At 45.5% G+C, this 27,870-nt stretch overlaps 1 protein-coding gene across 4 annotated transcripts in view; it reads left to right on the top strand.

The window, feature by feature from the left end:
- The first annotated feature begins 343 nt into the window (after positions 1-343).
- OSBPL1A (oxysterol binding protein like 1A) overlaps positions 344-27,870 on the top strand; it is a 181,469-nt gene continuing 153,942 nt past the window's right edge. For 3 of the 4 annotated variants that reach the window (XM_084779756.1, XM_084779759.1, XM_084779758.1), the window contains exons 1-4: positions 344-534; positions 11,444-11,566; positions 15,599-15,684; positions 16,362-16,436. In XM_084779756.1, the coding sequence (XP_084635882.1) occupies positions 11,446-11,566; positions 15,599-15,684; positions 16,362-16,436 (282 nt within the window). In that variant the 5' untranslated portion in view covers positions 344-534; positions 11,444-11,445. Of the gene's footprint in view, positions 535-1,813; positions 1,884-11,443; positions 11,567-15,598; positions 15,685-16,361; positions 16,437-27,870 lie in introns of those variants that run through there. The other variant, XM_084779757.1, reaches the window with a different exon arrangement.

Raw genomic sequence — 27,870 nt, forward strand, 5'->3', positions numbered from 1 at the left:
GTGAGATCAAAGGAGGTAGGTGTGACTAATTTATATTGCCAATTAAGTTTACTTGGCTCTAGCAGCAACCGAAGTAAAAATTTTTTAAAAGCTCTGGACTTCCGGGTAATCTATCTGTTTAATAAGGAGTCTAAACAGTATTGACTCACTGTTAATTCGCTCGGAGTCAATGGTGCACGCCTCAACCTAGTCCAAGTCTGGTCCTCAGCTACTTTAGGAGAAAGGAGAGAAGAGAGCGGAGGCTCCGCCCCCTGCCGGAGGCGGCCAGTTGGTGTAGGTCCAGCAGGAGGCGTGGTCTAGAGGGGTGTGGCCCCGCGAGCAGGTCACGTGCCCGGCTGGGCGCCAACAATTCTAGCGCGCGTTTTCCCAGATCCCTCCTGGCTCTGGACCCGAGGTTCCTCGGGTTCCGCTCAGCTTCTTCTCGGGATCCCTGGGGAGTCCTCGTGAGAGCGGCCCGCGTGGGTGACGGCTACCCGGTGGGCGCGGCCGGGCCTGTGGTAGGCCTTCTCAGGAGCCGGGCGGGCGAGCGCGCAGGTCAGTGTGGCTCTGGGCGGGGCGTGGCAGGCCCCGGAGCCCCGCGACCTGGGCTGTGGAGCCTGATCTGCGAGCGCCACCGCTGCGCCGCTGTGAGCGACTTAGGAGCGCGCGTCCGAAGTTGTAGTTTCCTTTGGCCAGAGAATTGATTGACAGTGAAAGTCACGCGTCGTGCGTGAGACCATTGTCCCGTGTTCCATATGACCGGCTCTACAAACCCCAACGAGGGGAAAAGGCGATTTAGCAATGGAATGACTGCAGCTGCACTGAACCATGGAAGATACGCTTAATCCGTGGTCCTCATGGTCCGCAGGAGGCATTGAACCCGGCTTTCCTGCTTGGAGGTTTCAGCTGTTTGGTGTTTTTAAGCAGGCAGCATTGTGAAATTGTATTGCTCAAGCGTCTGCTAGTAAGACGAAGCTGATTGAATACTGCTCAGTACTAGTTGGTGTGTAAGGCTGCTTGATAATGGAATTGAACTAGTTTACAGTTAGTGTTGTCTTTCCGGAAGTATTTAATCAGTCCCAGAAAAAAGATACATAGTGGATACAGTTTGGCAAAGCCCTCACCTGTTAGCTTTTGGAAAGTGTTGACTATGTTGAGGGGGCCATCAGTGTTTAACTCTGAGATCCCTTACTCCCCCCCCTCGCCCCCTGCTCTCCCCCCACACTTGGCTGATAAGAATTTTAAGTTCTTTGGATGCAATTGTAAGCATCTGTAATTATGGGATAGCTACAACGTCCACTTTCTTTTGATACTATGTTCTAAATGGCTATGAGCCCCGTGCACAACCTACAGAAAGAGTAACACTGAATGTTTATCCTTTTCTTTTCGCCCAGGCAAAGTACCTCCCACCGTGTTCAGCAGCTGGCAATAAGTATAAGAGTTTAGTGTCGGAAGTGGAGCGGACTGATGTGATATAGTTGTTCATTGACACTAGTTAAGTATTCCTTGTGCATCATCAGGACTGTGTGGCGGTTGCCTGATCCCTGTTCCTCTTTGCTGCCCATTTTTGCGGATATTCTAGCAGCAGTCCACCTGGGAACAGCCCCGCCGTACTTCTCTGAAAAGTCCCCTTCTCTCGTGTATTCCCTTCAAGGGAAATGATACAGGTCGGAAGGAACCAATTACATAAAAGAATGTCAATTTCTTTTGAGGGCTTGTATGATGTGTCCATTAAATCACCAATTTTCTCTTGCTGGTTTGACTTAGAGCTGTGTGGTAACAGTATTTTTTTTTTCCAGTTGGAACTCTGTTGTGGCAACTTTTGTTTTATTTTCAAGATGAGGTCTCCTTAACCCAGGCTGGCACTGGACTCCTGTTGTTCTCCTAAGTGCTTGGGTTCACAGGTGTGTACTGTGCTGGACTTGGGGACCGTTTCTTACACGTTGACATAGTAAGAAGCTGACTTCATAAGTGCTTTCAGAAAACAAGTCAGTAGAAAATAGAAACTGACCGGTAACATACAGAGGAGACACAGATAGCTGCTGTTTGCGAGAAGTTTGACTTGGTTAGAACTTTGTCAGTTTTCTTGGACTGGTCAGCTTGCGATCACAACTTTGTTGGTGGCAGGATAAATCTCTTGATGTCCTAGGAAGGCAACATAGGTTTTGCAGTTATTGCTTATAACCAGTTAATGGCATTTCAGAAAGGGCTGGGAAGACAGCTCAGTTCTCGGTGTCGGGAGGACCTGCACTCAGCGCATCCCTAGGACCCATGTAAAGCCAGACACAGTAGTCTGTGATCCCATTGCTGCTCCAGCATCATAGGCGGCAGAGACAGGAGAGACAGGAGAATCCTTGCAAGTATCTGTGAGAACCAGGGTGTTATGGACAATGGTGAACAGGAGACCCTAACCCAAGCAAGGTAGAAGGCCCGGAGAGACACTGGGAGTTATTATATGACCTCACACACGTGCTGTGCACACATCAGCCACACATATATCTTACACACAGAGATGAGAAAAAGATATGTTACATGCTCCACACAGGGCATATTTATGATTTTGGGAGTCTTGATCACTGGACTTGGTAAGGATTGCTTCACATGGTCCCCCACTGCTGAGTGTAGGAAGGACAGGTGTTAGAAGGAGGTGATTTACTGGGTTACTTCATCTGTGTTTCCTCATTCATTAACCTGCAAATAGGAAATTACGATGCCGTACAGTGAGAGCAGACCTTAGCTGTGCATTTCCCATCATGTGCCACTGGAGAGTAAACCACAGTGTGCCTTTCCCTTTAAAAGTGACACATGCTTCTCCTAACACTCAGGAGGCTGAGGCAGGAGGATCCTCCACGCTCAGGAATTGGAAGCCATCCTGGGCAACCTCCAGACCCTTTGCCCTCAAAATTTCCCTTTAAAAAGAAATTTCTATAGTGTATAATTCATGATACATCTGTATTATATGATTTTGATTCCAATTTCAAAATAATTTTCAAGTATGAAATAAAAGAGATAAACTTAAATGTATTTTGTCAAAGGTTCAAAAATGTTTATTAAAAATAAAATCCCATCAACTTCCTTGTTAGTATTTTCATTATTAAAATATTTATCTAGGGCTGGAGAGATGGCTCAGCAGTTAAGAGCACTGACTATTCTTCCAGAGGTCATGAGTTCAATTCCCAGCAACCACATGGTGGCTCACAACCGTCTATAATGTGATCTGATGCCCTCCTCTGGCCTGCAGGTGTACATGCAGGCAGAGCATTGTATACATAATACTAAATAAATAAATCTTTTAAAAAATTATCTAGTTTGAGACTCCTCTGCCAGAGCTTCTGTAGTGTTTTGAAACACTAGCTAATAGTTTTCAGAATTTTTCAAGTTGAAGTTGAAGTCAGGGGTGCAGGAAGATTCCTCCTTGATGGAAAATAAAATGTAGCCTATGAGGTAGAAACAGTGTGGTGAAGGAAAGCCCATGACACTTATTTAATGTTCTTTGAGCATTAAGCCTTTCAATTGAATTTAGATAAAATGATACATGCCCAGTGATTAGGCATTATTTTCTGTGTGGAACTCAAGCGTGTAAGCTGTGACTGCCACAGACAGAAGGTGATGCAAGTGTTAAATAGTAAGAGAAGAGTAGCTTGCCCAAGTGTTTGACATGCAGTCGGTGGTTTGTAAAGGGTCATGTCATGTGATCGTGGTCAGCTCTGTTAGCTCTCTTGCAGAAGGACAATGCTCCATATCAGGGCACAGGCTTACGGGGAAGCTAGAGGAGAGAGTTTCTTAAGTGTAAAGTTGGGCAGCTTTATCTTTAGCTGGAAACACTATAGGCAGTGCTTCCCAGAAGAGCTCTTATAAATTGCTGCTTTCCTTAACTTGCCACGTGGTAGATATGTTCAGTTAATAAAGCTTACAATTCAGATACTTCTTCTTCAGCATTCCCTTGGAAACGATGACCAGAAACTATGGCATTTAACTTTGGGTACCAATCTGAAAATTATCAATTAGATTGCATTTTTTTTCATCCATTGGAAGTTCTAGATGTGGTTGTAACCCTGCTGTCATCCACTTGACAAATAATTTTAATTTCTTGTGGTTTTTTGTTGTTGTTGTTGGTTTTGTTTTTTTCAACCGCACAATTCGTGTTAGATTATCTAGGAATCTCTCACTAGTGTCGAATTTCTGAAACAAAAGTTCGTCTAATTGTTTGAATTGTAGCAAATGTCATAATTATAAAAATGTGTGTGGGGGGGTTGTTTATCAATTGCTTAGGAACCAATTAGAATTAGACAAAAAATTCTTACCATTTCTATGCCTTTTGCATAGTAACTTTTACTTTCTTTGTACTAAAAGAACAACATAGGGACAAAGTCCCATTAAATAGCTGATCACTTTGGAATGCAGAGTGAAGTCGTTTTCTTAAAACATTCTTTAAGGTTTAGTGTCCATGTATATTTGTTTGTAACACATTTAATTTTTCTCACTGTTCAAATTCTTAGTATATGACATAACTAAAGTATATATTGGCATGTTTGATATCCAACCATAAAATAAGTATCTGTCTGTGATTTTTTTTCCTTTGTGGTTCTAGGGATCAATTCTTAGAGCCTTGGACGTGTTAGGCAATTGTTTTTCTCCATGTTGTCATGTCTACAGGTTTAATGATGTTGTGGACATCTGCTTGTAGAACTTTTGGGTCCTCTGAACTGAAACTCTGGACCCACTGAGCAATTTTTTTGCATTTGTTTCTCCCTCTCAGCTACTGGCAACTATAACTTTTTCAAAAAATTTTGCTTTTAAAAGTTACTTTGGGAGGCTGGGTTTCCTTAGCTCTGAGCCTGTGATCCCCCAGTTTCGGCTTCCTGAGTGATGGCTTTCACTGTATGCAGCTCTGCTCCCTGCCCCTGAGCCGGGCTGTGCTGGCTGCCTTGTACAAGTGTAATCATACATGTTTGTCCTTTTATGCCTGGCTGATGCCACCTAGCAAAGTACGTGAGGTTTATCTGGGTACTAGCAAATGCCAGGAAAAAAAACAAGACTTACTTATTTTATTATGGGTATGTGTTTGGCCGACCTGTATGTGTGTGTGCTATATGTGTGACTGGTGCCCTCCATGGCCAAAAGGAAGTTTCAGATCTTCTTTGGAAGTTATGTATAGTTGTGAGCTGCCATGTGGATGCTGGAAACCAAACTTCGGTCCTCTGGATGGTTAGCAAACATCTTAACTTTGGAAGCATCTCTCCAGGCTCCAGAAAATCTTTTTAAAGGCTGAATTATGTTCCATCGCACATTTATTACGTTCTCTTATTGCCTCTTGGCTATTCTGAGTGATGCTGCTATATGCATGAGTATACAGTACCTGCTTGGTACCCTTCATTCAGAGAACTTCTGGAGCCTGTGGTAATTCTACATTTAGATTATTTATTTATTTATTTATTTATTTTTGTTTTTGTTTTTTCGAGACAAGGCTTCTCTGTGTAGCCCTGGCTGTCCTGGACTCGATTTGTAAACCAGGCTGTCCTTGAACTCAAAGAGATCGCCTGCCTCTGCCTTGCCAATGATGGGGTTAAAAGCGTGAGCCACCACGTCCGGCTTTTACACTTAGATTTTGAGGGGCCACCACATGTAGGTTTTATGATATATAGTTAAATGTAGGTATAGCTGAGTTAATCTCAGCGTGTGTGAATTTTAGTGCTTTTCAAACATTTTTGTCTTTATTATATATGTGTGTGTTGGTGTGTTCATAAGTTTATATGTACCACATATGTGGAGGTGACCTCAGAGGTCAAAGGGGTTTAGATTGCCAAAACTGGAGTTGCAGGCAGTTGTGAGATGCCTTGTGAGTACTGGGAACCAAATTTGGGCCCTCTGCAAGAAGAGCAAGGACTTTTAATCCCAGCCATCTCTACAACCCCCTAATGTTCACTTCTGAAATACCTTTTAAGAACCTAATTCCCAGCTGGGCATGGTGGAACTACAGTGTGAGGTAGGAGGACCATAGGTTCCACACCAGCCTGGGCTACATTGTGCCTTCTAGCTGCACTGCAAGAGACCTTTTCAAACAGCAGGCAACAATGAAAAATGGATTCCTTGAAGGAGATATATTCTTAAATGTTTTACATTTCCTGTGTTTTGAAGAATTAGCTCTGGTTTTTTAAGTAAAAAATTCTTTATCTTTGATATTTCTAGGAGTTTTATATTTACAGTATGTAAAATGCGTTAACTCTGGAATGTGAAAAAGGTGTGATTTAAATGATAAAAGAATAGACATTTGACTTGGTGTGGTGGCGCACACCTTCAATCCCAACACTTAGGAGGCTGAGAGATGTGGGTCTCTGTGAGTTTGAGGCCAGCCTGGTCTACAAAGCAAGTTCAAAGACAGCCAGGACTATAGAGTAAGACCTTGTCTCAAAGAAAATAAGATATATTTTTGACCAGCTTTTATAAGCCCTTTAAATTGAGCATTTGAGGATCTGTGTTGAGAGTTCAGAATTATTAGGGCCCAGAATTTACTAAAGTGAGCGAAGATTTAGTGGCCTACTCTCTCTGTGTGGTCATTGTTTTAATTACAATATTTAAAAGACAAACTATAAATAGGTTTTCTACAGAAAGAAATTAAAATTAGAAGGCCCCCTAAGGTGGGCTTGCAGCAACACAACACGAGGGAGAAACACTGCAGTGTTTCAGTTTTAAAGTGACATACTTATTTAGTTGGTGACATTTTTCATGGCTGTTTAGAATCTCATCAATACATCTAAAGCTTAGGCTGTGAGATGGTCAGTGGGGGAAGGAGCTTTTCCCACAAGCCTGGTGAGTTGAATTTAGTGCCACAACCAATTCCATAAGGCTGACCTCTGACCTCCACCGGAGGAGGCATTGCCATCCCCTTGATGAACACAGTAAAGAAAGCGAAGAGAGCAGAGTCAGCAGCAGAAAGCTGTCCACAAAGGGAGATTGTGCAACATGGGACAGAGTGGATATGGTGCAACCCGTTCTGACCAGCGGCGTTCAGAGATGGCTTCTCTTTGTCCTTTGGCTTAAACACCAGAGATAAAACACTTTCCTGCATTAAACACTCATGATTTCCAATGATTATTAATTTTAGAAATCTGGCTGCAATATAAATTTGGATGATTGTTTGAGTCAGAAAAAAAGCCTTTTTATTTTTATTTTTTGTCTAAAGGTTAACTTTTACATACAAGAATTAAGCATTATTTGTTTTTATTACATTTGTGCATGTGCGTGGTATCCAGCGTTTTCCCTGATGGTGCGCCACCCTATTTTTTTTTTTTTTTCAGTGAACATCTCTCACCAAACCGGTGGCTAGTTTATGCCAACTAGATATGGGATATACTCGGTAGTAACCCTAACTAAGACACCATCTGACCTTATACTTTAGTGCAGTTTTTAAAATTGGAGGGCAGTTTGTATGTGTGTGGATACGTATATGTGTGTGTGTACATGTGGAGGCCTGAGGTCAACATGGGGCTTCTTCCTCTATTACTCATGTGTTTGAGACAGTCGCTTACTGTTCGTTGGAGCTCACCATTTGGCTAGGCTGTCTGCCTGGTCAGCGAGCTTCAGGGATCATCTCTATGTCTCTCCAGGACTTATTCAACAGGAATCCCTGCATCCACCATTTCTGTCTGGTTTCTGGGGTCAAACTCAGAATGCTTGCACACGCAGCGTGTTAAGGAACAAGCCAACACTTTGGCCATCTAAGGCATTTTGTGCCTGTGTGCGTGTGGGCACCCCTGCGCCAGTTGAGTGTGGTCTCTTCGTTTTTAAATACTGTACTTATAATCCAGGCTAGCTGGCCTGCAGGCTTCCGGGCAAGTCTCTTTTCCTCCCTCTCATTTCATCATAAGAGTTCTGGGATTACAGATGCTCACTACCGCATCTGGCCCTTTTGTGTAGGTTCTAGAATCTGAACTCAGTCATTAGGCTTGTATGGCATCCATCTAGCCTCAGCCGTCCATCTTCTGACCCCAGATTATTAAATGTTTGCCTGAAATTTCAAGTCAATGAGAAAATTTGCATTTTTTCTCCTTTTGTTGTAGGGTCATGCATGGTGGCTGTAGGTCCGATCCTCCTGCCCCAGCCCCTCTGATTCTAGGGTTAGTGTCACCATGCCTGGCCTCGAGGGCTTTCTTAAAGGATCCATGATCATTTGTGTGAATAAACCTTTGTTTGTTTATTATTTATTTTGCATTACACGTATTGTTACAAGGAGGGTAAGTATTAAAAGCTTGGGATGCTTAGTTACATGTTTTAATTGCTGTGCCTCGGTGCATGACTGCAGTGTGATAGAGATGAGAGTTGTTTAGCAAGCTGGGTGGAAAAATGGGCCACTGTGTTACTGTTAGAAGTTGTCGTAGAGGGTTTTCAAAGGGAAATCAGTGTAGGAGGCTGTGACTGGACTGTGAGAGTGACCTTTTCCAGTGAGTTTACCAACGCTGAAATGTTAGGCAGCATGCCTGCGGCTTGACTTGTGGCAGTTTGTGGTGGAAGCCATTTTCTTCTGACCCCTGAGGCCAATCCCTAGTTCTTGGGTTTAAGTAGAAACAGGTTTGGGTAGTTCTTGGGGGGGAGAAATGGGCTCCCCCGGGAGCAGAACACAGAAGCAGAGATGTGAGTATCTAGTGTAGATCAGTGACTCTCATCCTGTGAGCCGCAACCCCTTTGGAGGGGCGTCAGACGCCCTTTCACAGGGCTCACGTATCCTGTATCCTGCATTTCGGATATGTACATGATGATTCATAATAGTAGCAAAATTCAAGTTATAACGTGGGTACAAAATACTTTTATAGTTGGGGGTCACCAAACATGAGGAACTGAGCCGGGTGTGGTGGCACACGCCTTTACTCCCAGCACTCGAGAGGCAGAGGCAGGCGGAACTCTGAGTTTGAGACCAGCCTGGTCTACAGAGTGAGTCCAGGACAGCCAAGGCTGTTACACTGAGAAACCCTGTCCCCCAAACTAAAAGCGAGCAACAGAGACTATGAGGAACTGTATTAAAGGGTTGCAGCTTAGGAGGGTTGAGAACCATTGCTCTAGACAGACTTAGTCCAGAGAAGATATGAGCCAGGCATGTAGCTACATGTCACATAATTCCTACCACAAGGGGTTTCCTGTATCCTTGTCTACCCAGTTTGTGCCTTCTGATACTGAGGCCATGTCCTCATTGGTTTTCTGTGCCTCTGGAAGCACCATTGGTCTGGTAGCATAGCTCTGGTAGTGTTAGCGTTAGCAGGTGACAGGTGCTGGCTTGGAGCCCAAACATTCGTATTCCTCTCTGCTTGTCTTAATCTGACTTATACTTTTGATAAGCTAATTGTCGAGATTGGAATTAGAAATGATTTTCCTCCTAGAGCTTCAGGATATTTATTATTTCTTAGCCGCTCATTTTGCACTTGAGAAGTCAATAATTCTGGTCCCTGCTCCCTTACCATTGGAGTCTTCCATCTCCAGGAGCTCAAACATGTCATGGTGGTGCACATGCTGGGCCGTCTTAGTCGCCGTGCTATTGCTGTGAGGCAGAGGGCTGGCTGACAGTTTCAGAGAGTCAGCCCCTGATCATCATGGCGGGGAGTGTGCTGCAGGCAGCGACAGTGCTGAAGCAGCAGGTGGAGAGAAGGAGACTCAGCCAGTGTGGGCTTGTGAAACCTCGACATTCACCCACGGTGACACAGTTTCCTCCCACTGGACGACCACACCTCCTAAGCCTTCCCAAACAGGCCCACTAACTGGGGCCAAATAGTCAAATATGGGAGCCTCCACATCCAAGTCTCCACATGGGTGTCACTCTTGTCCACAGACCAGACATTTAAAAAGGAGGGGAGGAAGGAAGGAAGGAAGGAAGGAAGGAAGGAAGGAGGAAGGAAAGAAAGAAAGAAAGAAAGAAAAAAGAAAAAGAAAAAGAAAAATTTGGACATTTCCATGGTCAAGGTTTTCTTTGTATCTCATACTGTCGTTTAACTCACTATGGTGCTGAGTCTGGCCTTAGAACTTGCAGTGATCCCCCTGCCTCAGCTTTCTGAGTGCTGGGATTACTGGTTTTTTTCTTTCTTTTTTAAAGATTTATTTATTTATGTATTACATATACAGTGTTCTGTCTGCATGTGTGCCTGCACGCCAGAAGAGGGCACCAGATCTCACTATAGATGGTTATGAGACACCATGTGGTTGCTGGGAATTGAACTCAGGACCTTTGGAAGGACAGTGCTCTTAACCTCTAAGCCATCTCTCCAGCCCCGCTTTACTGTTTTCTGACACTGCTATTTTCTAGGATATACCTTTAACTTTATTTTCTAACTCTTCTGCTGAGCTATTTATTCTTACTGGTTTTAAGTTTTAATTTTTCCATTATTTTATTTTAAGAATAAAAATATATATTATTTTATATTATACATATATTAGTCTCAATTTTAACACCCCTTTATTGGAATATTTTGTCTTCTCTGGTTGCTTTTCTTTCTTGTTTGGTTTTGGCCTCTTTTATACTTTAGAAGCTTTGTTCAGATTCCTTGTTCTTGGTGATTGACTCTTATTTCAAAGCAGGAAAGTAGAAAACTATCTGGAAAGTGGGGAAAATGGGAAGCTATCATTACCAACTGAGTAAGGCTCATCTGCTGTGGTCATTTGCTGAGAGCCCAGCTTCCTAGAGGGACTGACTAGCTGTGTCTTCGGAAGGGAGTCCTGGCTTGCCACTATCAGGAATGACAATTATAGGCTACTAAATTTGAGGCCATGCCTTCCACTCTGATCATTGCCTTCCAGTCCAGAGACCGTTTCTTACCCTCTCTGGAGGATTTGATGGCCATGGGCATGCCAGTCTCTGACTTTTCCAGTATTGCAAGGACTGCAGTTGTAGAGATGCTTATAAAACAGTCTGTGTGCTTCTGTAGGACAGAGCCCAGACAAAGCATTCTCACAGCCAATGCTATATATGTACTTTGGAGTTGATTTAATACTGAACAATAGCTGCCTTTTCCATTGTGACGTGTGAAAGGTGATGTGTGTTGCAGCTCATGGGTACATATTTGTGCCAATGCCACCAGCACTAGGCTTGCTCAGATTTTTCTTTTGCTGTTTTGGCTAGTGGGATATTTTTTTATTTGTTTATTTACTGGTAAGACTTAAATGTATATTTCTTTTAAGAATTGCTATTTATAACATTTGCTCATTTTGACATAAATATTTTAAATTTGGTTATTATTTTTTAAATTTAGTTTGGGGATAGGTTAGAAGTATGAGCAGGAAAAAAAAAATTAAGCATTGCCATCTAGGATCCGGATCCTATGTCCAAATTTCCAATTAATTTTTTCTGGCCCTGAAAAACTATTTCTTGTGTCCCTTGTGAGCTAGCTGCAAATGCGATGCAGCTATTTTCTGTATTAGCAGGTAATGGCTGCGGCCTCATTATGCTGCTGGATGATAACCCCACTTTCGTCTTTTAATCTAGACATGAACACAGAAGCAGAGCAGCAACTTCTCCATCATGCCAGAAATGGCAATGCTGAAGAAGTGAGACGGCTGCTGGAAGCCATGGAGCAGACCCAAGTGGTTGCTGACATTGATTGTAAAGGTGAGCTCCTGATGCTTGTTGTTCTGAGCTTTCTGCACCGCTCGGCCATGTAGTTACCTCTCACCTTCCCGGCCTTGCCCATGACAAATCTCACTCCCCTTTTGGAAGACCGCCCGCGGTGTGAAATGTCTTTACTTACATCCTCTAAGGGAGAGAGTTGAGATCCATCCTTAGAATTGTTGTGCCTCCTAGACCTTACAAATTGCTAGGGTGAGCCCTAGTGTGCATCCTCTGATATCGTATTTATTTGTCTTAGAGACACTGTAGTTGAGCCAGGCGGTTTGAATGATTACCATTCGCCAGCATGTGACGTCCTTGATCATGCTGAGAGGCAGACAAGCCCCCTGCCCTCCTTGAGACCAGTCTTCTAGATGAACAGACCAAGCTAGTGTCCACTACAGAGTGGGCGGGTGCCGGGGTGCGGAAGCTCTGGGGGTTCATAGAGGAGGATGGTAACTAGTGTGAAGGAGTAGCTTCTTAGACATGGGTTTAGGGTGATAAGTGAAAGACTGGGTGGGACTTAACCAGGTGAAGACAGACGGAACTAATATGAGACATAGTTATAAGAGGGGACATAATTATGAGAGAGGATATATTAGCTCGGCTCATGTGATCAGAGGCTACATTGTTCCATGGTGGCTCTTTGGAGGCTGGAGAGCCAGGGAAGTCACTGCAACAGGGTCCAAAGAAGCTGGCATCCCTTGGCTAAATCTTTAAGCATGTGCATGCGTGCATGCGTGCATGCATGCGTGCGTGTCTGTCTGTCTATCTGTGTCTGTCTGTGTGCATCTGTCTTTCTGTCTGTTTAATACAGTAGATGATAAGATAGATGGCATGCTGGACGGGTTTCCTGTTGTCTGTGATAGAGCTTGACTGTTTTTAGTGACCTCAGAATTTAATCTCACTTCCTGGACTTATGATCAGGAACTATAGTACATCTATTCTCCATCTATCATTCCTCCATTTCCATAGCTCCGCTGTCCCAGAAAGGGCATATGGTTGACCCATATGGAAGGTAGAGAGTAGCAAATGGAAATGTGAATTTTAAAGTCATAGGCCTGAAAACAAAAGAATGAAAAAGAGCGAGGAGATAAGGAGATAGTAGACAGAAAAACAAAGCTTCCAAAGACACTCGGAGGCCCAGGCAGGTTCTCTAGAGGAACATGCTAACAGAGGGTCTAGACTGGCTCCCATGGTGCAGTTGGCAGATTCTCAGTGGCTGTGTCACTCTGGGCAGGCCAGAAGAACGGCGGTGGCTCAGTCCAGGAGGTTGAATGCCTTAGCAGTATCAGTTTCATGCTGAAGGCTTGTAGGATTCCTACACTGCTGCTGGTCTTCAGTACACATTGGATTGTAGCCCGAAGGAGCTGGATTCTGATATCAGAGAAGGGGTGCAGCCACAGGGTAGATGAACTTGCCAGCAGGAATGAAGGGAAGCAGGCAAAAAGCAAAAAGTTAATCTCTTCCACCACCTTTTTTTCTGGAAGATACCTCCCACATTTAGGGAAGTCCTTCTACATCAGATAACCTGATGAAAAAAAGCATTTACAAGAGTGCCCACTGGCTTGCTTCTTAGCTGATTCCAGCTTGAGTCAAGTTGACAGCTAAGACTAGCCACTGAAGATGTTCCATAATGCAGAACTGAAAGTTGAACTGTGCCCCCCTGGCTTTAGCGGCAGCAGTTTTGATGGCAGTTGAGGACAGTGTTAATGTTAAGGTAGGTGATAGGCTTAGGCTGCAGCAGGTGAGTAGGTGATGGGTTAGAGTGATGGCAAGAACAAACAAAGAGTGGAAACAGGGAAGGCGAGGAGGAGGCTGTGTGCTTAGTGTTGGGGCTGCTGCTTGGTTGTGGCTGCTCAGAGAGATGGTAGAGGCTACTTGTTCCTTCCTGTGGGAAACAGAAGAGGAAGGAAGTGAAGATAGGGTGAAGACAATAAGGGATGTAACCTAAGAGAGTGCAAAGGCTTTGCCCTGTGGGGGTGGGTGGGGGGGATGTTAAGGAGTGGGAGTGGGTGAAGGCCCTGGGGTGCGGGGTTGTTCTTGCTGGGAAGGTCAGGGAGTTCCGTGAAAGCTTCTGGTTGTGAGGTGATGCTGAAGGGTGAGGTCACTGCTCGTGGGTGTAGGTAAGAGGTGTCCGCAGATGCTGGAGGGGCAGGAGAGACCCTCAGACAGGCATTGTAGGGAGGACACCAAGAGAAAGAGACCTTGTGCTGCCCTTGTCCTCAGAGTGCTTTTCTCTTTCTTCACCATAGACCACAACATGACTGTAGTTAAGGAGAAGCTGAGGGAGGGTGTTTAGCAGGCTTTGGGGATCGTGATAATGACATTAGGGCTTCCGGTCCATGCCAGAGTGGGTGAAGGGGAGATGGGAGCAGCATGTCGCTCCCTTGGTAGAGTGCTTGTGTAGCATGCAGACGCCCTAGGTTTTGTCCTCAGACCTCCATGCAGGGTCATGAGCATGCTGCGGCACACCTGTAATCTCAGCACGTGGCAGATGGAGGCGGGTGTTAGAAGGTAAAGGTCATCTTTGAGGCCGGCCTGGGATACATGAGAATCACGGGGAGGGAGCTGCCACGATTGCTCAGGGGGAGAAGCTGCTTGCTGCCACGCCTGACAAACGGTTGACTCCTGGAGCCTGTAGGATAAAAGGAGAGAAGAGAGCTGACTCCTCATGCTGTCCTTTGTTTTCTGCAAGTGTGCCGCAGCGTATATGTATAAAACACATGCACACATGTAGATGCACACACAGGCGTGCACACATATACATGCAGAGTAAATGAATGAGAAATAGGACTAGAAAACCTGGGTGTCCCTTAGGATGGTGGTGGAATGTACAATTTTTCGGGAGGCTTGGCAGGAAGCGCCAGGGGAAGCCTTTGCTGGAGTTGTGGCTCAAAAAAGGGCTTGTGACCTGAGCGGAACATTTCTTGACCAGGCCAGCAGCAGACTTTGAGTGCAGTGGCTCAACATTTGGCTTCTATTTGGTGAGGTGCTGGATATTTCTGAATGAGGAGCCCCCACTTGAGGAAGGCAGGGTCGCTATGGGGAAAGCTGAAGAGTAGAAGGCAAAAGATGAGGTCAGGGAAGTAACTCAGGGCAGCGATGGGGATAGGGGATGCGGGGAGGAAGAGCAGAGGCAGCAAGTGGTACCTTGTGACAGGCACAGGCCCCTGGGCAGCTGAGTCCCACATAGGTGGGATGGGGGAATCACTAGCCTGTGGGAGATAACTATGGTTGTGGCTGAGGAGTGTGTGGGCTCAGAGTAGGAGACCAAGGAGCTGCAGTGCCTGGTGCCTGAGGCCTACTGTGCTCCCCTAGCTGTGGGTCTTTGGGGATTTGACAGGGCTGTCATTTCTGCAGGCTGCTTTAGCATTCTAGCAAGCTTCCGAGGCTATCTCAGCCTTCCTTTATCTCTTTTGCTTAATTGAATTATCCAGCTTTCATTTCTGCCTCTCCTCAGTGTTACTGCTTCTCCTCGGCACTGCTGTTTGGATCTGCTGTTGCACTGCTTTTAATGTTGGCTTTGGTTTTCCAGCTGTACTCTGCGGTACTCAGTAACTCAATCTCCTCATTAACTGAGATGGTATCTGAAGTCAAAGACTCCCTTGTAAGTCTAAGCTGCGCAGTGTGGCAGCTGCTATGGGAATACTCTTAGCAGTTGCCACTCTGCGGGCTCCCAGCTCATCCTCCCTAGTGGTGCAAGGTTTTAAAAGGGGTTGCCTCTCATAAAATGTTGCACTGGCAGAACTGATGGTCGCAAGATGGGTACAGACTAGACTCTTAGCGCCAGCAGGTTGGTGTGGACCAGGTAGTTGGAATAGAACCTTGTGTGGCCGCTCACTTTTTGAAAGAGGGACGTGGTGAGCCAACATGTGTCGTCCATCTAGTCCTGTGAGACCTGGTTCCCTGCACTTTTACACTTCCTTCTGTGGTGATATGTCTTGCCTCTCCTCAGCAGTATGAGAGCTATAGGCCATGGAACGTGGTTAGAAAGAAATAATATCTAAAGATACCTTTTCCCCCCATTTTTAGGAAGAAGTAAGTCTAATCTGGGCTGGACACCTCTTCATCTGGCATGCTATTTTGGACATAAACAAGTGGTCCAGGATCTGTTGAAGGTCTATTTATAGCTTTTTTTTTAATGCCTATAATACTGCGGGAATCACATGAAAGCCTTGAGAAAGCACTGAGCCACAATAGCTTACTACAGCAACAGCACATCCTCTGGCACTTCATTTTTATTTACTAGATACCTGAGTGAGGCTAGTTTAACAAGTTACAATCACACTTTTGAAAGATTTTAGTGTCACATGATTTGCTTTTAAGATGACAAAGTAGGGCTACTTTTAAGTTTTGCAATTGTGGTAGTGAGGGAAAAGAAGCAAAGCGCATCCTAAATGATTAAAAACTCATATCAGAATCTGAGAGGCCTCACATGTCTCCTTGACAATTTTTCACATAGCAATATTTTAGAATTGGATTACATCGTGTTTTTAACTTATGCATTTAAGCTGTGACATATTCTTTAACGTAAACACTTACATATTGAAGATTCAGGAGATATTTGGAGGCCCAGCGTCAGCTCTTCTTACAGGCCCTCTGCTGCTGGAGTTGGGGGAGCTGCCCGGGCCTTAGAAAAGCTTTGTGTTTACTTTAGCTATGAATTGAGTTTACTTTTAGTGACAGCACACTGTGTTAAGCTATTTTAAATTTTAAAGCCCTTAGGAATTCTTTGAGTTTGTGTATGTGTATTTACTAATGTGTGGACGCCATTTAAAGTTTTCATGTTTACTAGGCTGGTGCAAAAGTGAACGTGATAAATGACATGGGGGACACACCACTGCATCGAGCTGCCTTCACAGGACGAAAGGTGAAAAACCTTCTATTTTTCTTGCTTGCGAATGAGATAGTTGGTGCAGCCAGTCACTGCTGTCTGTTCAGTCCCTCCCACCTGCCCAGCCACTGGGAAACCACAAGAAAGCGTGGAAAGCAGCTCTTGGTCACAAGGGCACACAGGCCTGAGAATTGCCCATGAGGTAAAACACTAAGGCCGGGAGCTCCGGGTACTGCTCCTGGCTGAACAAGCTCGCCTCTTAGCCCCTGGCCCCTCCCTCCCCAGAAGCAAAGTGTAAGGGACATTGTCTAGGTCACCTTGGGGAAGCACACACTGCGGTGGTTCGTGGTGCATTTACACAGTTGTGTAGCCATCTCCACCACCCAGTTTTGGAACATTTCTCTCACTCTACTAAGTTCCCTGGATCCTTTTCCCTGTGCCTGCCTCAAGCCCCAGGTGGCCATCTGTTGTTTTTTCCCTATATAGTTGCCTTTTCTAGAGATTTCTTATAAACAGAAACACTTTTGTACCGTAGTGATGAGGTTCATCTGTGCTGAGGGTGCACCTCTGTCACATGTGTACAAGTGTGTGCACAGGGGTGTGGAAGCCCTCCTGTGTGCTGTTCTATCGTTCAGTGCCTTATTCCTTTGAGATAGGGTCTCTGACGACCCCAGAGATACACTGGCAGCCAGCAAACCCCAGCAGCTGTCTTGTTTCCATCCTTACGGTGTTGGGGTTACAGGCTTAGATGCAATGGTACCTCACTTTCTATGGTGGTTTTGCACGGAGGTCCTTGTGCTTGCTCAGCGAATGCTGGGCCATTTCCCTAGGCCCTCTGCTAAGGTTTAAAAACACATACTGTAATATTTGAGAGTGTTTTCCTAGAGCCCCTGTGTCTCTTAGCATAGCTTAGTGGTCAGCCAGGGTCTAGGTAGCAGTGGGCTCAAGTACTCAGTCCTATGGGGCTTCTGTTTTGCCTGTGAGCTCTCAGAGTTCAGGCTGTCTTACTTTTCTTCTTCTTACAGGCCCAACTTGTTTCTCTTGCACATGAGTGGTTCTGTCTAGTGCCTGGGACCGTGTGGGGAAGATAACTACTCTCTGGTTGCTCTGTTTCTAGGATCTTTCTGTTAGGGCAAATGGCAGAAGAGCCCTGTGCTTGTGTGGTAAGATTCAAAGATGTCTGTACCTAATCTTTGATATCCATGAATATGTGTCAGTTGTGGATGGAGCTGAGATTGCTCGTCAGCTGACTGAAAGACGGGCTCGCAGTCCCAGGAGTCCTTAAAAGTATGAGAGGGAGGCAGAAGAGGAGCTGAATGAGAGAGAAACCTGTTCAGTGAGATGCTATGCTTCCAGCTTGGAAGTCATGAGCCAAGGGCTCTTGACAGCCTTGAGAGGCTGGAGCTACAGGGAAACAGATCCCCCCCCCCCCCCCCCGCCCCAAAGAGCTTCTGGAAGCATTCGACCTTCATTCCTTTGACTTCATCCAGTGAGCTGCATTTCAGAACTAATAAAGTGTGGGACTGCAGGACTGATTTGCAGTGTTTTAAAACTCCAGGTTTGTGGCAGCTAAAGCAGCAGTAGAAAATTAGTACTCAATTGGGAACAGCAGCTCTGGGCTGCCAGGGCCTGTGGGTTTGCTTCCTACTGTTGCTTAGGGTGCTTTTTGCTGGGGGCTTTTGCCAAAGCAAGTCAGCTGAGTGTAGCAGAAAGCTACCAGTCAGTGGCCTCTCTGCTCCGGACAAGCTTCCTTGGTAGGGGCTGGGGAACTGCTTCAGCTAGAAGCCTGGCGGTATCCGGGGCTCCCAGCTGACACGGTGGTCTGTCCTCTTCTCTGGGTCTGCTGAGTCTAGCGGACACCTGGTTTGTGTAGGTGCTTTTATCCACTTTTGTGGTCTTCTTTCTAGGATAACTATTCTTTGAGCTCTTAATATCCTAGCAACCAGAAGTCGCCTCATTCCAAATTTTCATAATGTTTTCTATTATAAAACAAGTGACCTAGTGAGTAGGTCGTAACGTAGGCTGTGTTTCCTGTGGACACAGCTGTTTATGGGCTCCTGTCACTTAAAGCGTATGTCACCTTGCTCCATAGTTTCCATCCTTCTAATGATGTTTTGTATCAACCACCAGACACGCACCTGCTTGTGTTACGATGGTTTGAATTAACTCCTTCTTGCCTGTTGGGTCATAAGTTGATACTTGTGAACCAGGTATGACCCTTAACTAAAGCTGACACAGGCACCTCCTTTTTTAGGACAATGAGCAACAACACACATGGTGTGATCCTTGCTGAGCCATAGGTGTGAACACTACTTAGCATTTCCATTCATGGCCCTGAACTTTTCATCCCTCTCTATGAAGGTCAGAACATTCTGTTTCCATTTCTCCTCACATGATCCATTTCTGATGTGAGTCTCCTGAAGTTCCTGACTTTGTGCAGCTGCTGAGAAGCTCTACTTTTCCAGGTCTCTCAGACACGGTTCAGAATTTCCACTCATCGTACACCTTGTGTTGGGGTCACTGCTGTGTGTCTTACCCTCCTATGATGCCTTGTCAATATGGCTCCCAAGGAGCTAGCACTTTCTTTTTGTCCTGTGTGAATGCAGCACAGATCTCACTGCCCATCCCTAATCACTTAGATCCAGCCAGGCCATCGGCTGTGCTCAGCTGTTCACGTAGTTGGCCATTTCCACTGTTTTCTTCAGCTCTGACTATGTGATCATGCTAAATTGGGCCTTAGTCTAAAAATCCAAGTGTGTTCAGGGAATATTAGCTGAAATAAATGGTTATATCATTCATGTACAGATATTAGGTTTATATATGTGGTAATTAAGTATAGTTAGACAAAAAGTGTAAAATCTTTTATCATGAATATAATTTTAAGTATCTTACAAACTTGAAATTAAGTGATTTTAAATAGAATATTGAGCCAGGCGGTGGTGGCGCACCTCTTTAATCCCAGCACTCGGGAGGCAGAGGCAGGCGGATCGCTGTGAGTTCGAGGCCAGCCTGGTCTACAAAGCGAGTCCAGGACAGCCAAGGCTACACAGAGAGAGCCTGTCTTGAAAAACCAAAAAAAAAAAAAAAAAAAAAAAAAGAATATTGAGTTGAAATTTAGGAAGGAAAAAAAAACTGTAAAAGTCTTTAAATCTTCTTACTCTAAAATATGTAAATTCAGCTTCCCAAATTTAATGAGCACATGGTTGGCTTTTCTTGGTGTGTTAGCGACCCCTAGTGTTTCATACTGGAAATCAACATAACAGGTTTTTTTTGTTTTGTTTTGTTTTTTTTTAAGTGTTGTATTTGGCATTTGTTCCTTTCTTTTTCAGAGGCATTTAGAATTTTAGAATTTTTATACCTTTTGTAAATTGTTTAAAATAGTGACATAATAAATATAGTAAATATTTTGTCTTAATATTTAGTGGAATTTAAAATAAATTTAAAATAAATGCTTTCCAGATATAGCCCTCAGGAGTTGTATATCCTAATAGAGTGATAAGTGATCTGAAGTTTATATAAAGATTCCCCTGTACCTAAGATGTGTCATACACCACCCAAAAATTGACTAATTTGTTTGACTTTTTGGTAACCAGCTGCACTTAAATAGAGATAGGCACATTGCGTTTGTTCTTTGGGAAGCAAGCTGAGGTGCAGGTCAGTACAAAGCAGGTCTGTGCTGTGGGATCACTGCTGTGCAAGAGTGGAGGTGTCAGGGATAGACAGAGGCTAGGTCATGCTGTGGCTCAGTCTCGTGGGATGCCTCAGCCACGGTGGGGAGCCTTACAGCTTTGTACTGCTAGGTACTGGGGACACGTGCTCAGGAGGCGTGGCTCTGCATGTCATGCTCCATAGCTGCTGCAGGTAAAGGCTGCGTCCTGGCCGCTCCCCAACCCTGCAGTCAGAGATCTTAGTCCTTCAGGGGTCTCAGAACTTCTCCCACAACCCACCATGTGTGAGAGCATCAAGCTCAGGATGTCTGTGTGCCTCTCCCAGGAGGAGCCTCTGTGGGAAGGCTGGTGGGGCATGGTAACTCGTGATGCACACCTGAACTGGCTTCTTGCTGCCTGATGCCCATTCTGGATTCTTTACCTTTCACTAGTGACTTAGGTCTCAGCCCTGGTCACCATGCCCTTCACTACCCTTGCCTGTTCGCTCTCACTGGACAAGGTCATGCGTGGTGATGTATGCCTGTACTCCTCTCCCTGAGGAAGCAAAGGCAGGATCAGGAATCCCAGGCCGGTTAGGGGTGCATAGGAAGTCTCTGCCTCAAAACACAAAATGGGCAAACAAGTAGACGAGACAAGAGCAAGAGAGCAAAAGCCCAGGGCTTCTGCTTCCTGTGTCTGTGCTGATGCCTCCTCCAGGGCTTGTAGTTAGCCTTGTTTCAGATGGTCAGGCTCAGCTGCCTCTAAGGTGATGGTGACTGTTTTTGCCTGCTGGTTCTTGACCGTGTGTGTGTGTGTGTGTGTGTGTGTGTGTGTGTGTGTGTGTGTTGGTGTGTGTGCATGTGAGGCACATGTATACCTCAGCCCTTGGCACACATGAGCAAGTCTGGGGACAACTTGCAGAAGTGGTTCTCGCTGTCTACTGGGTGAATCCTGGCAGGAAGGCTTGGTTGCAAATACCATCTTGTCAGCCTGCTCTTTGCTCTTGGGAAAATATCCTGGCATTAGTCAGCCACTGGTCTGAGAAAAATTGAGATGGCAAGGCCCCTTAATCCTCCCTAAGATTTACCTCACTTCCGTAGTTGATGGAGAAGATGGTGTGAGGCTCCTTAGATGCCCAGTGGGATGAGGCAGAGCTGTAAGTGTATACTGCTGTCTACATGGACGCAGGCTGCCCTTGATCTTTTTCCTGATTAGGATAGGAAAGAGCAGCCTTTCCATATCAGTGGCTGTGCAGCGTGTGCCAAGTATCCCTTTCCCCAGCGAACAGTGCACGGGGCAGAGCGGCTGCCATTGAGACTGTTCTCTTTGCTTGAGATCGTGGAAGTCCCTGTCATTCTCTGCTTCCCATCCGGTGTCTCTGGTGGTAGCAGAGGGTGGATCAAGTGGAAAGTGTCGTCAGTGCGCCCCTCTCATTACCCCCACCTCTCCGCTCTGCCAGGGCCTGATGTCTGTTTTTCTGTAATACTGTTGTGTGATAAAACTTTTCCTGGGGAGACACAGCGCAGAGGTCTGCTCCCCCCAGGTAGGGAACCCACCACAGACCAATGTATGGATACCACCAAAGTCCAACTTGGCAAACTGATGGATTTTATAGAGATTATTTAGAGGACCAGAAATGACTCCAAACAGCTGCACCACCAAAGCTCACTCCAGCATGGGTGACAGCTCTGAAACCTGGGACCTGAGCACAGTGTCCTTTCCAAGTGACTGGTCTAAACCCCTTCCATGCAGCTAGGCTGGTCTGTGCTCCTTCGAGGGAGCTCATCTGCCCTCAGAGTCCTCTTTTCAGAGCTGACAGGGACTCTCAGCTTTTACTGTGTACTCTGGCACAGAGGGGCCTAGTGAATCTGGTCAGTTGCAGGGACGAGCTGGAGCTATTTTGAGTTTTTTACTTTCCTATTTAAAGAGCCTCCTGCTTGATGGGATGTTTTCATCTTGGAGGAGACTGTTAGACACCCAGGGCCTTGACCGTGCTGCACAGTGCTCTACTGATGAACCCCTGCCCCTTCCTTCTCTTGGGTTTTTAAAGATAGTACTAACTCTGCCATTCTTTTACGTAGGACAGGAGTTTTGGGTTGTCCCGGCTGATGGCTGGAAGAAGGCAGTTTCAAGGCCTTCCACTTGGCTACAGACCACGGAGGCACTGTGATGATCATGCCGACAACCAGTTTGTCTGCACCATTTTTTCATATGGGGCCTGGGGAAATGGCAGCTGGTTGTGTTTATGGACCCAGTACACACACTGTGAGCACATCTAGGCTGGGGTGAGAGTTCTCTTCCTTTAGCAAAGGATCCTGATGACACTTCTTGTCTTACAGCGTCATCTCAGACCTTATTAACAGTCCGTGCTGTGCTTGAGGGTTCGCCTTTCCTAAGAGTACAATTACTCGAGTAAGTGATCATTTTGGGCACAGCCTGGAGTAAATAGTTGATTAAATAGTCCAAAGCTGACTCAGCTCCAGAAACTGGATTAGGTGGTGTTGTGTCTTTTACCTCCAGCTTCTGATGATTGCTCGTTTATTTTCTTCAATAGCAGTTGAGCCACAGGGAGATAGCTCCCAGCAGTATGGACAAGTGATGACCCCAGGCATGAAATGGCAAGATGTCCACTTGCCACAGAAGACTGCTTTTCAATAGCTCAGCACACTAGATTGGATACAGTGTGAAAGGCTAGAAAATACATGAGGTAATCATGTCTCAGGAGCCCAGAGGCCTGTACCAGAGGGAATTTTGGGTATGAAGTATACAAGCCTCCCTGAGGAGCTCACTAATGATGTCACCTGTAAACAGTTGGGCCTTTGTGAGAGAGTGCTGCATGTGAGTTCACTGACTGCAGTGGGAAGCAGTGTTCCAAAAACTTGTGGTCACAGTTGACCTAAGCAGCAAGCCTGGTGGCCAGAGAGTCAAGGCTGGGAAGATGGAGAGTTAAGGAAAAGTAAAGGGACACACGGCAGTGATAACCACTTTGTTCATATTTGTCACTGAATCCTTTATCTTACTGTTTTTGATGGTGCGCCTTACACACCCTGCGCAGTAACTTCCACTGAACCATACCCATAGGCCCACCTTTTGCCTGCAGCTGCCTCATCTGCCCTGCACCTGCCACAGGTGAGCTAACACTCCTGACTTCCTGTACTCTCCAGTGGGTGTAATGTTACAAGTCATCCGTTATTTTTTCTTACAGTAGTGAGGTGACACAGTCTAGTTTTCTAAATCCCAGGAGGACTCTGAAAGGCCCAATTAGCTTAGGAAACAGGCTTTCCAATTTTTAAGCGTGCATTTGATTAAGCATTATGAGTCAGTTAATATTGAACATTCCTTAATCCTTTCTTATGTGTGTTGTATGTATACATATTACGTTATAATGCCATCTAATATTGTGAAGCCTTATAATGAAAAAGCTGATGACCCTTCAGTGGTCCCTTTTGGTTCATATTTGAGAGCAAATGCTTTGTGCAGCCCCTCGGTTTTTTTAAACCTTCTTGTTTATAAATCAAGTACTTATATTATTGATTCTTGTGTTTTCTTCTTAAATGTTAGATTTTCTATTTATTTGTTTCTGGCAGAAAAGCATTTTTTTTAGGATTTACTTTATGTGTATGAATGTTTTGCTGTCTGCACCATGTACATGCAGTGCCTATGGGGTAAGAAGAGGGTGTTAGGTCCCCTGGAGTTACAGATGATTGCAAGCCACCATGCGAGTGCTGTGAACCCAGGTCTTCTGCAAGAGTAGTGGTGCTTTTAACTGCTGAGCCACCTCTCCAGCCCCTCAAATAAGCATTTTAAAGTGTATTTCCTTACTTTTACAATTTCTTACATGCATACACTATCTCTTAAACATATCCTTCACCAGCCCCCTGCACATTTCCTTTGGATCCCCCAACAAATTCTCTGCCGCCGCCTCCTCCTCCTTCTCATCATCTTCATTGTCATCATCATTGTCATCATCTCTTCCTCCTCCTCCTCATCTCTTCCTCCTCCTCATCTCCTCCTCTTCCTCCTCCTCATCTCTTCCTCTTCCATCACTTCATCATCATGTCCTCCATTGTTGTTGTTATGGAGACCTACCAGTATCTATACCCACAAGGAAAAATGACTGCCCCCTCCCTTTTCTTTTTAGCATGGGTTGTTTCTCTTCCTTCTCCCCACCATAATCCTTGCCCAAGCAGGAACCCCTTATGTTTCTCATGCTCTTAATCTGCAGCTGGACTTCAGTTAAATGCATTATTCTGACCATACTAGATTTAGCTCATAGGGACCTATATGTGTTTTCTTTGTTAACTAATTCATTATTTCTTTTTCTGGACCTAATACTTTCTTAAACATCCTTCATGAGCTCTGTTTATCCTTACATAATGAAGACTAAAATCTTTGTAAGTACCTCAGGTTTCTGTCTACCACTTCTCTGGGTAGCCATGTGTCCCGTGTAATGACCCCTCTGTAACCAGCCCTCCAGATCTCTGTCCTCTGGCTCTCCGGTTGTCAGTACGGAGCTGCAGTTGCATTGTCCTGAGAATCCTATCTACCTCTGTCCTGTGGTCTGGTGCCTGTGGTCTGGAGGACAGTCATCCAGGCCAAGGCTGGCTGGCACACCAGCTTTTTAAGATTTCACATATTTGAACATAACTTTTACCATTTTGGTTCAGTGATAGTTTGGGAATCACCTGTCGGAATCTGGAAGGCGTTGGTCACTGTTGTAGCTTTCAGCGGTGTGGACAAGTCTAGAGTTGTGATTTGAGGTTAATTCCTGTGCTGTTGAACCATGGAAGTCTAGCTAGGTAAGCCCATAGCAGGTGGCACATACAGCTGGGAATTTCCTGTCTTGTTCTTATTTGGCTGTGACTGTATCATGTGGTATGAGAGCCAGAAAATTCTGGGAAGCATTGCTAGAGGAAGCAAAATGGTACTAGAACAACACTGTCTCTTTTAGGAGATTCCTACAAGTTCTCACAGGATGTGTGCTTGTCTCCTTGGCTAGAACAGTCCCGTGACCGTGCTTGTTAAAGGGTAGCTGGGAAGTGGACCTTCGAGTTTAGGCAGTGCATGCTTACCTGAAAATGCTACTAGCAGTGTGAGCATCTTCCCTTGCCGTTACTGTCGTACGACTTCACTCTGCTTACCTTCCGGCTCCAAGTCTGTATTAGTTTTGCTGCTGCATAGATATCACTAAGATTCAGTGGAGAACTCCGCATAGTCCTCTGCTCAGGGCGACCTGAGGCTGCACTCACTATGCCAGCTAAACTGTTCTCTTCTGGGGCTTGGAGCCACTTGGAAGTGCATATAGGCTGTTGGCACAACCCACTGAAGTCACAAGGCTGAGGTCCCTGCTTGCTGGGAATTGTTTACAGAGGCCACACTCAGGCTTAGCTCCGTGGAGACGTCTTTTCCAGGAGTACCCAGCTCCTTCCTGCAGCCTTTTCTGGGTCTCACACCATCTCCTAGGCTGGCCTGGAGCTTATCCATAGCTCAGGATGGCCTTGGAATCATGGCAGTCCTGCCTCACCCTCATGAGTGCTGGGCTCATATCATGCCTGGCTTCCCAGCCCCTCTCAGAGGACTAGCTTAATAAATTCTGACCACACAGCACAGACTCCCTTGACCAAAGTCGGTTGTGTGGCTCTCATGATCCAATTGCAGAAGTGAATCAACCATGTGTCCAGTCTAACGTGAGTAGAACTTGACTATGGATTGTCACTGTAGAGTAAACTTGGCTGAGTTTGCATAGTACACAAGGCTACACTTTTGTGCCTGTTTAAGCTGTTTTCTCGCTCAGGTACCAAATCTAAACAGAGCTGATACTAGTTCATACCTCACAGAGTTCTGTGAATGTTTGAATCAGTGACTGCAGGTCATGGACATGAGTTGCAGAAGTTGATATAAAGCTGATTGTTCTTCTAGTGGTAGTGGATACATTCGCAAAAATACATACCATAGTGAAAGTATAAAATCCAGTGTAAAGCTCTACAGTTTCCAAATGCCTATTCTAATTGTATATAAATTCATTGAGTTGTGTAGTCTTTGACAGGTTAATTTTTGTGTGTGATTTTTTAAAAAGTTACAATGTACTTAATAATAAAGTTTTAAAAATCAACATGGTAATATTTTCAACAGCATCATTCATAACAGACAAAACCCCCAGAAGCCTAAATCTTCATCAGTTTCTAACAGATAAGCAAGGTGTGTTGCCCCGGCAGGCGTTGGAGAAGTCATTCAGCGACAGAGGTATGAAGTGTTGGTGCCTGCCTGCCCAAGCAGAACAACCGTGCCTGAAAGAACCCGTGGCATACAGCCAGGCACTGTGTGTGTGTGTGTGTGTGTGTGTGTGTGTGTGTGTGTGTGTGTGTGAGATTCCCTCACTGACATGCTCAGGAAGCATGTCCATAGAGACTGAATGCAGAGGAGTGGTTGCTAGGGGACAGGGAGAAAGGATCAGAATGGGGAGTGGCCATCTGTGGATATGGTGGTGAAATGTTGAGGGTGATGAAATGTTCTAATATTTGGTAGTGTACATTACAGCACAGTTCTCTGAGCACACTAAAAGCCAAGAGTTGTGTCCTTTCACAGGGTAAAATTTATGCTACGTGAATTACTCCGTAGTAAATTGCTTAGAAAGTAATGTGGGTGTGGGTGTTTTCCTCTTTCTCCCTTGAAATTAGTTGTGTGATGATGACGACAGCAGCATTGTGGCTCAGAGAGGAGTGACTGAGAGTGGGTGCAGAGTGGGTTAGGTCAGGTGGGGACATGACATGGTGACTCAGTGTTAGCGTTTCTGTAGCCTTTGTTGTGTAGTCCCACCGTTAGTGGGGCATTCACTTACGAAGGAGAACAAAACAAGTAGACTTTAGTCTTTTGACGTATTAGACGGGTTGCTCAAAGTGTAACATTTTATTTATTTATTTATGAATAAATATTCATAGTATTCAGGCTAGTATTCAGGTGTGGGGAGAAAAATGGACCACATCCCTTCTGTCAGTGAGGGGAAGCAGACACTAAATATGGAGGGATGAGGAAAGTAAGTAGATGGAGCAGGGGGTTGCCAGTTAAGAGGTGGCTAAGTTCTATTTCACATAGTATGGGTACTGAGCCTGCTTTGAGCAGGAGTTTGTCTCAGCTCTGGGTATGAAAAATACTGCTGTCAAGTTGGCACCCTTTCCAGTCTGTTCTCAGGTCTGTCGTTTAGCTGGGTTCTCTGAGAGGTTGCTGGTGGCTGGCTAGCTCTCATGGTTTCTGTTTTTATGCTCTCCGGTCTGCCAGCTGACCACTTCTGGGAGGAGTCGCCACAGCCTCCCTCCTGCTGCTCCTCCTCCTGCTGCTTCTGCCCCCTCTTCCTCCTGCTCCTCCTGCTCCTCCTCCTGCTCCTCCTCCTGCTGCTCCTCCTGCTACTCCTCCTCCTGCTCCTCCTGCTACTCCTCCTCCTGCTGCTCCTGCCCCCTCTTCCTCCTGCTCCTCCTCCTGCTCCTCCCCCTGCTGCTCCTCCTGCTGCTCCTGCTCCTCCTGCTCCTCCTGCTCTTCCTCCTCCTCTTCATGCTCCTCCTCCTGCTGTTCCTCCTGCTGCTCCTGCTGCTCCTCTGGCTGCTTGGATGCTTCTTTCCTTAGAGGCTTTCTCCTGCAAGCCATCTTTGCTGTTTTAGGTCTCCGATGCCTCGTGTATCCAAAAAGGGACTCCCCATCCTCCATACTGAATCCTGCACAGTATTTGCATTAGTGCTCAAAATACTTCACTGTGGAGACCCTCTGTGCCATACACACTCAGGAGTAGGAACATACCTATTGCTTTTACCTAGACTTCAGCCCTCAATCAT

Source organism: Acomys minous (assembly GCF_964271855.1).
Source record: "Acomys minous genome assembly, chromosome: 4".
Lineage (NCBI taxonomy): Eukaryota > Metazoa > Chordata > Mammalia > Rodentia > Muridae > Acomys > Acomys minous.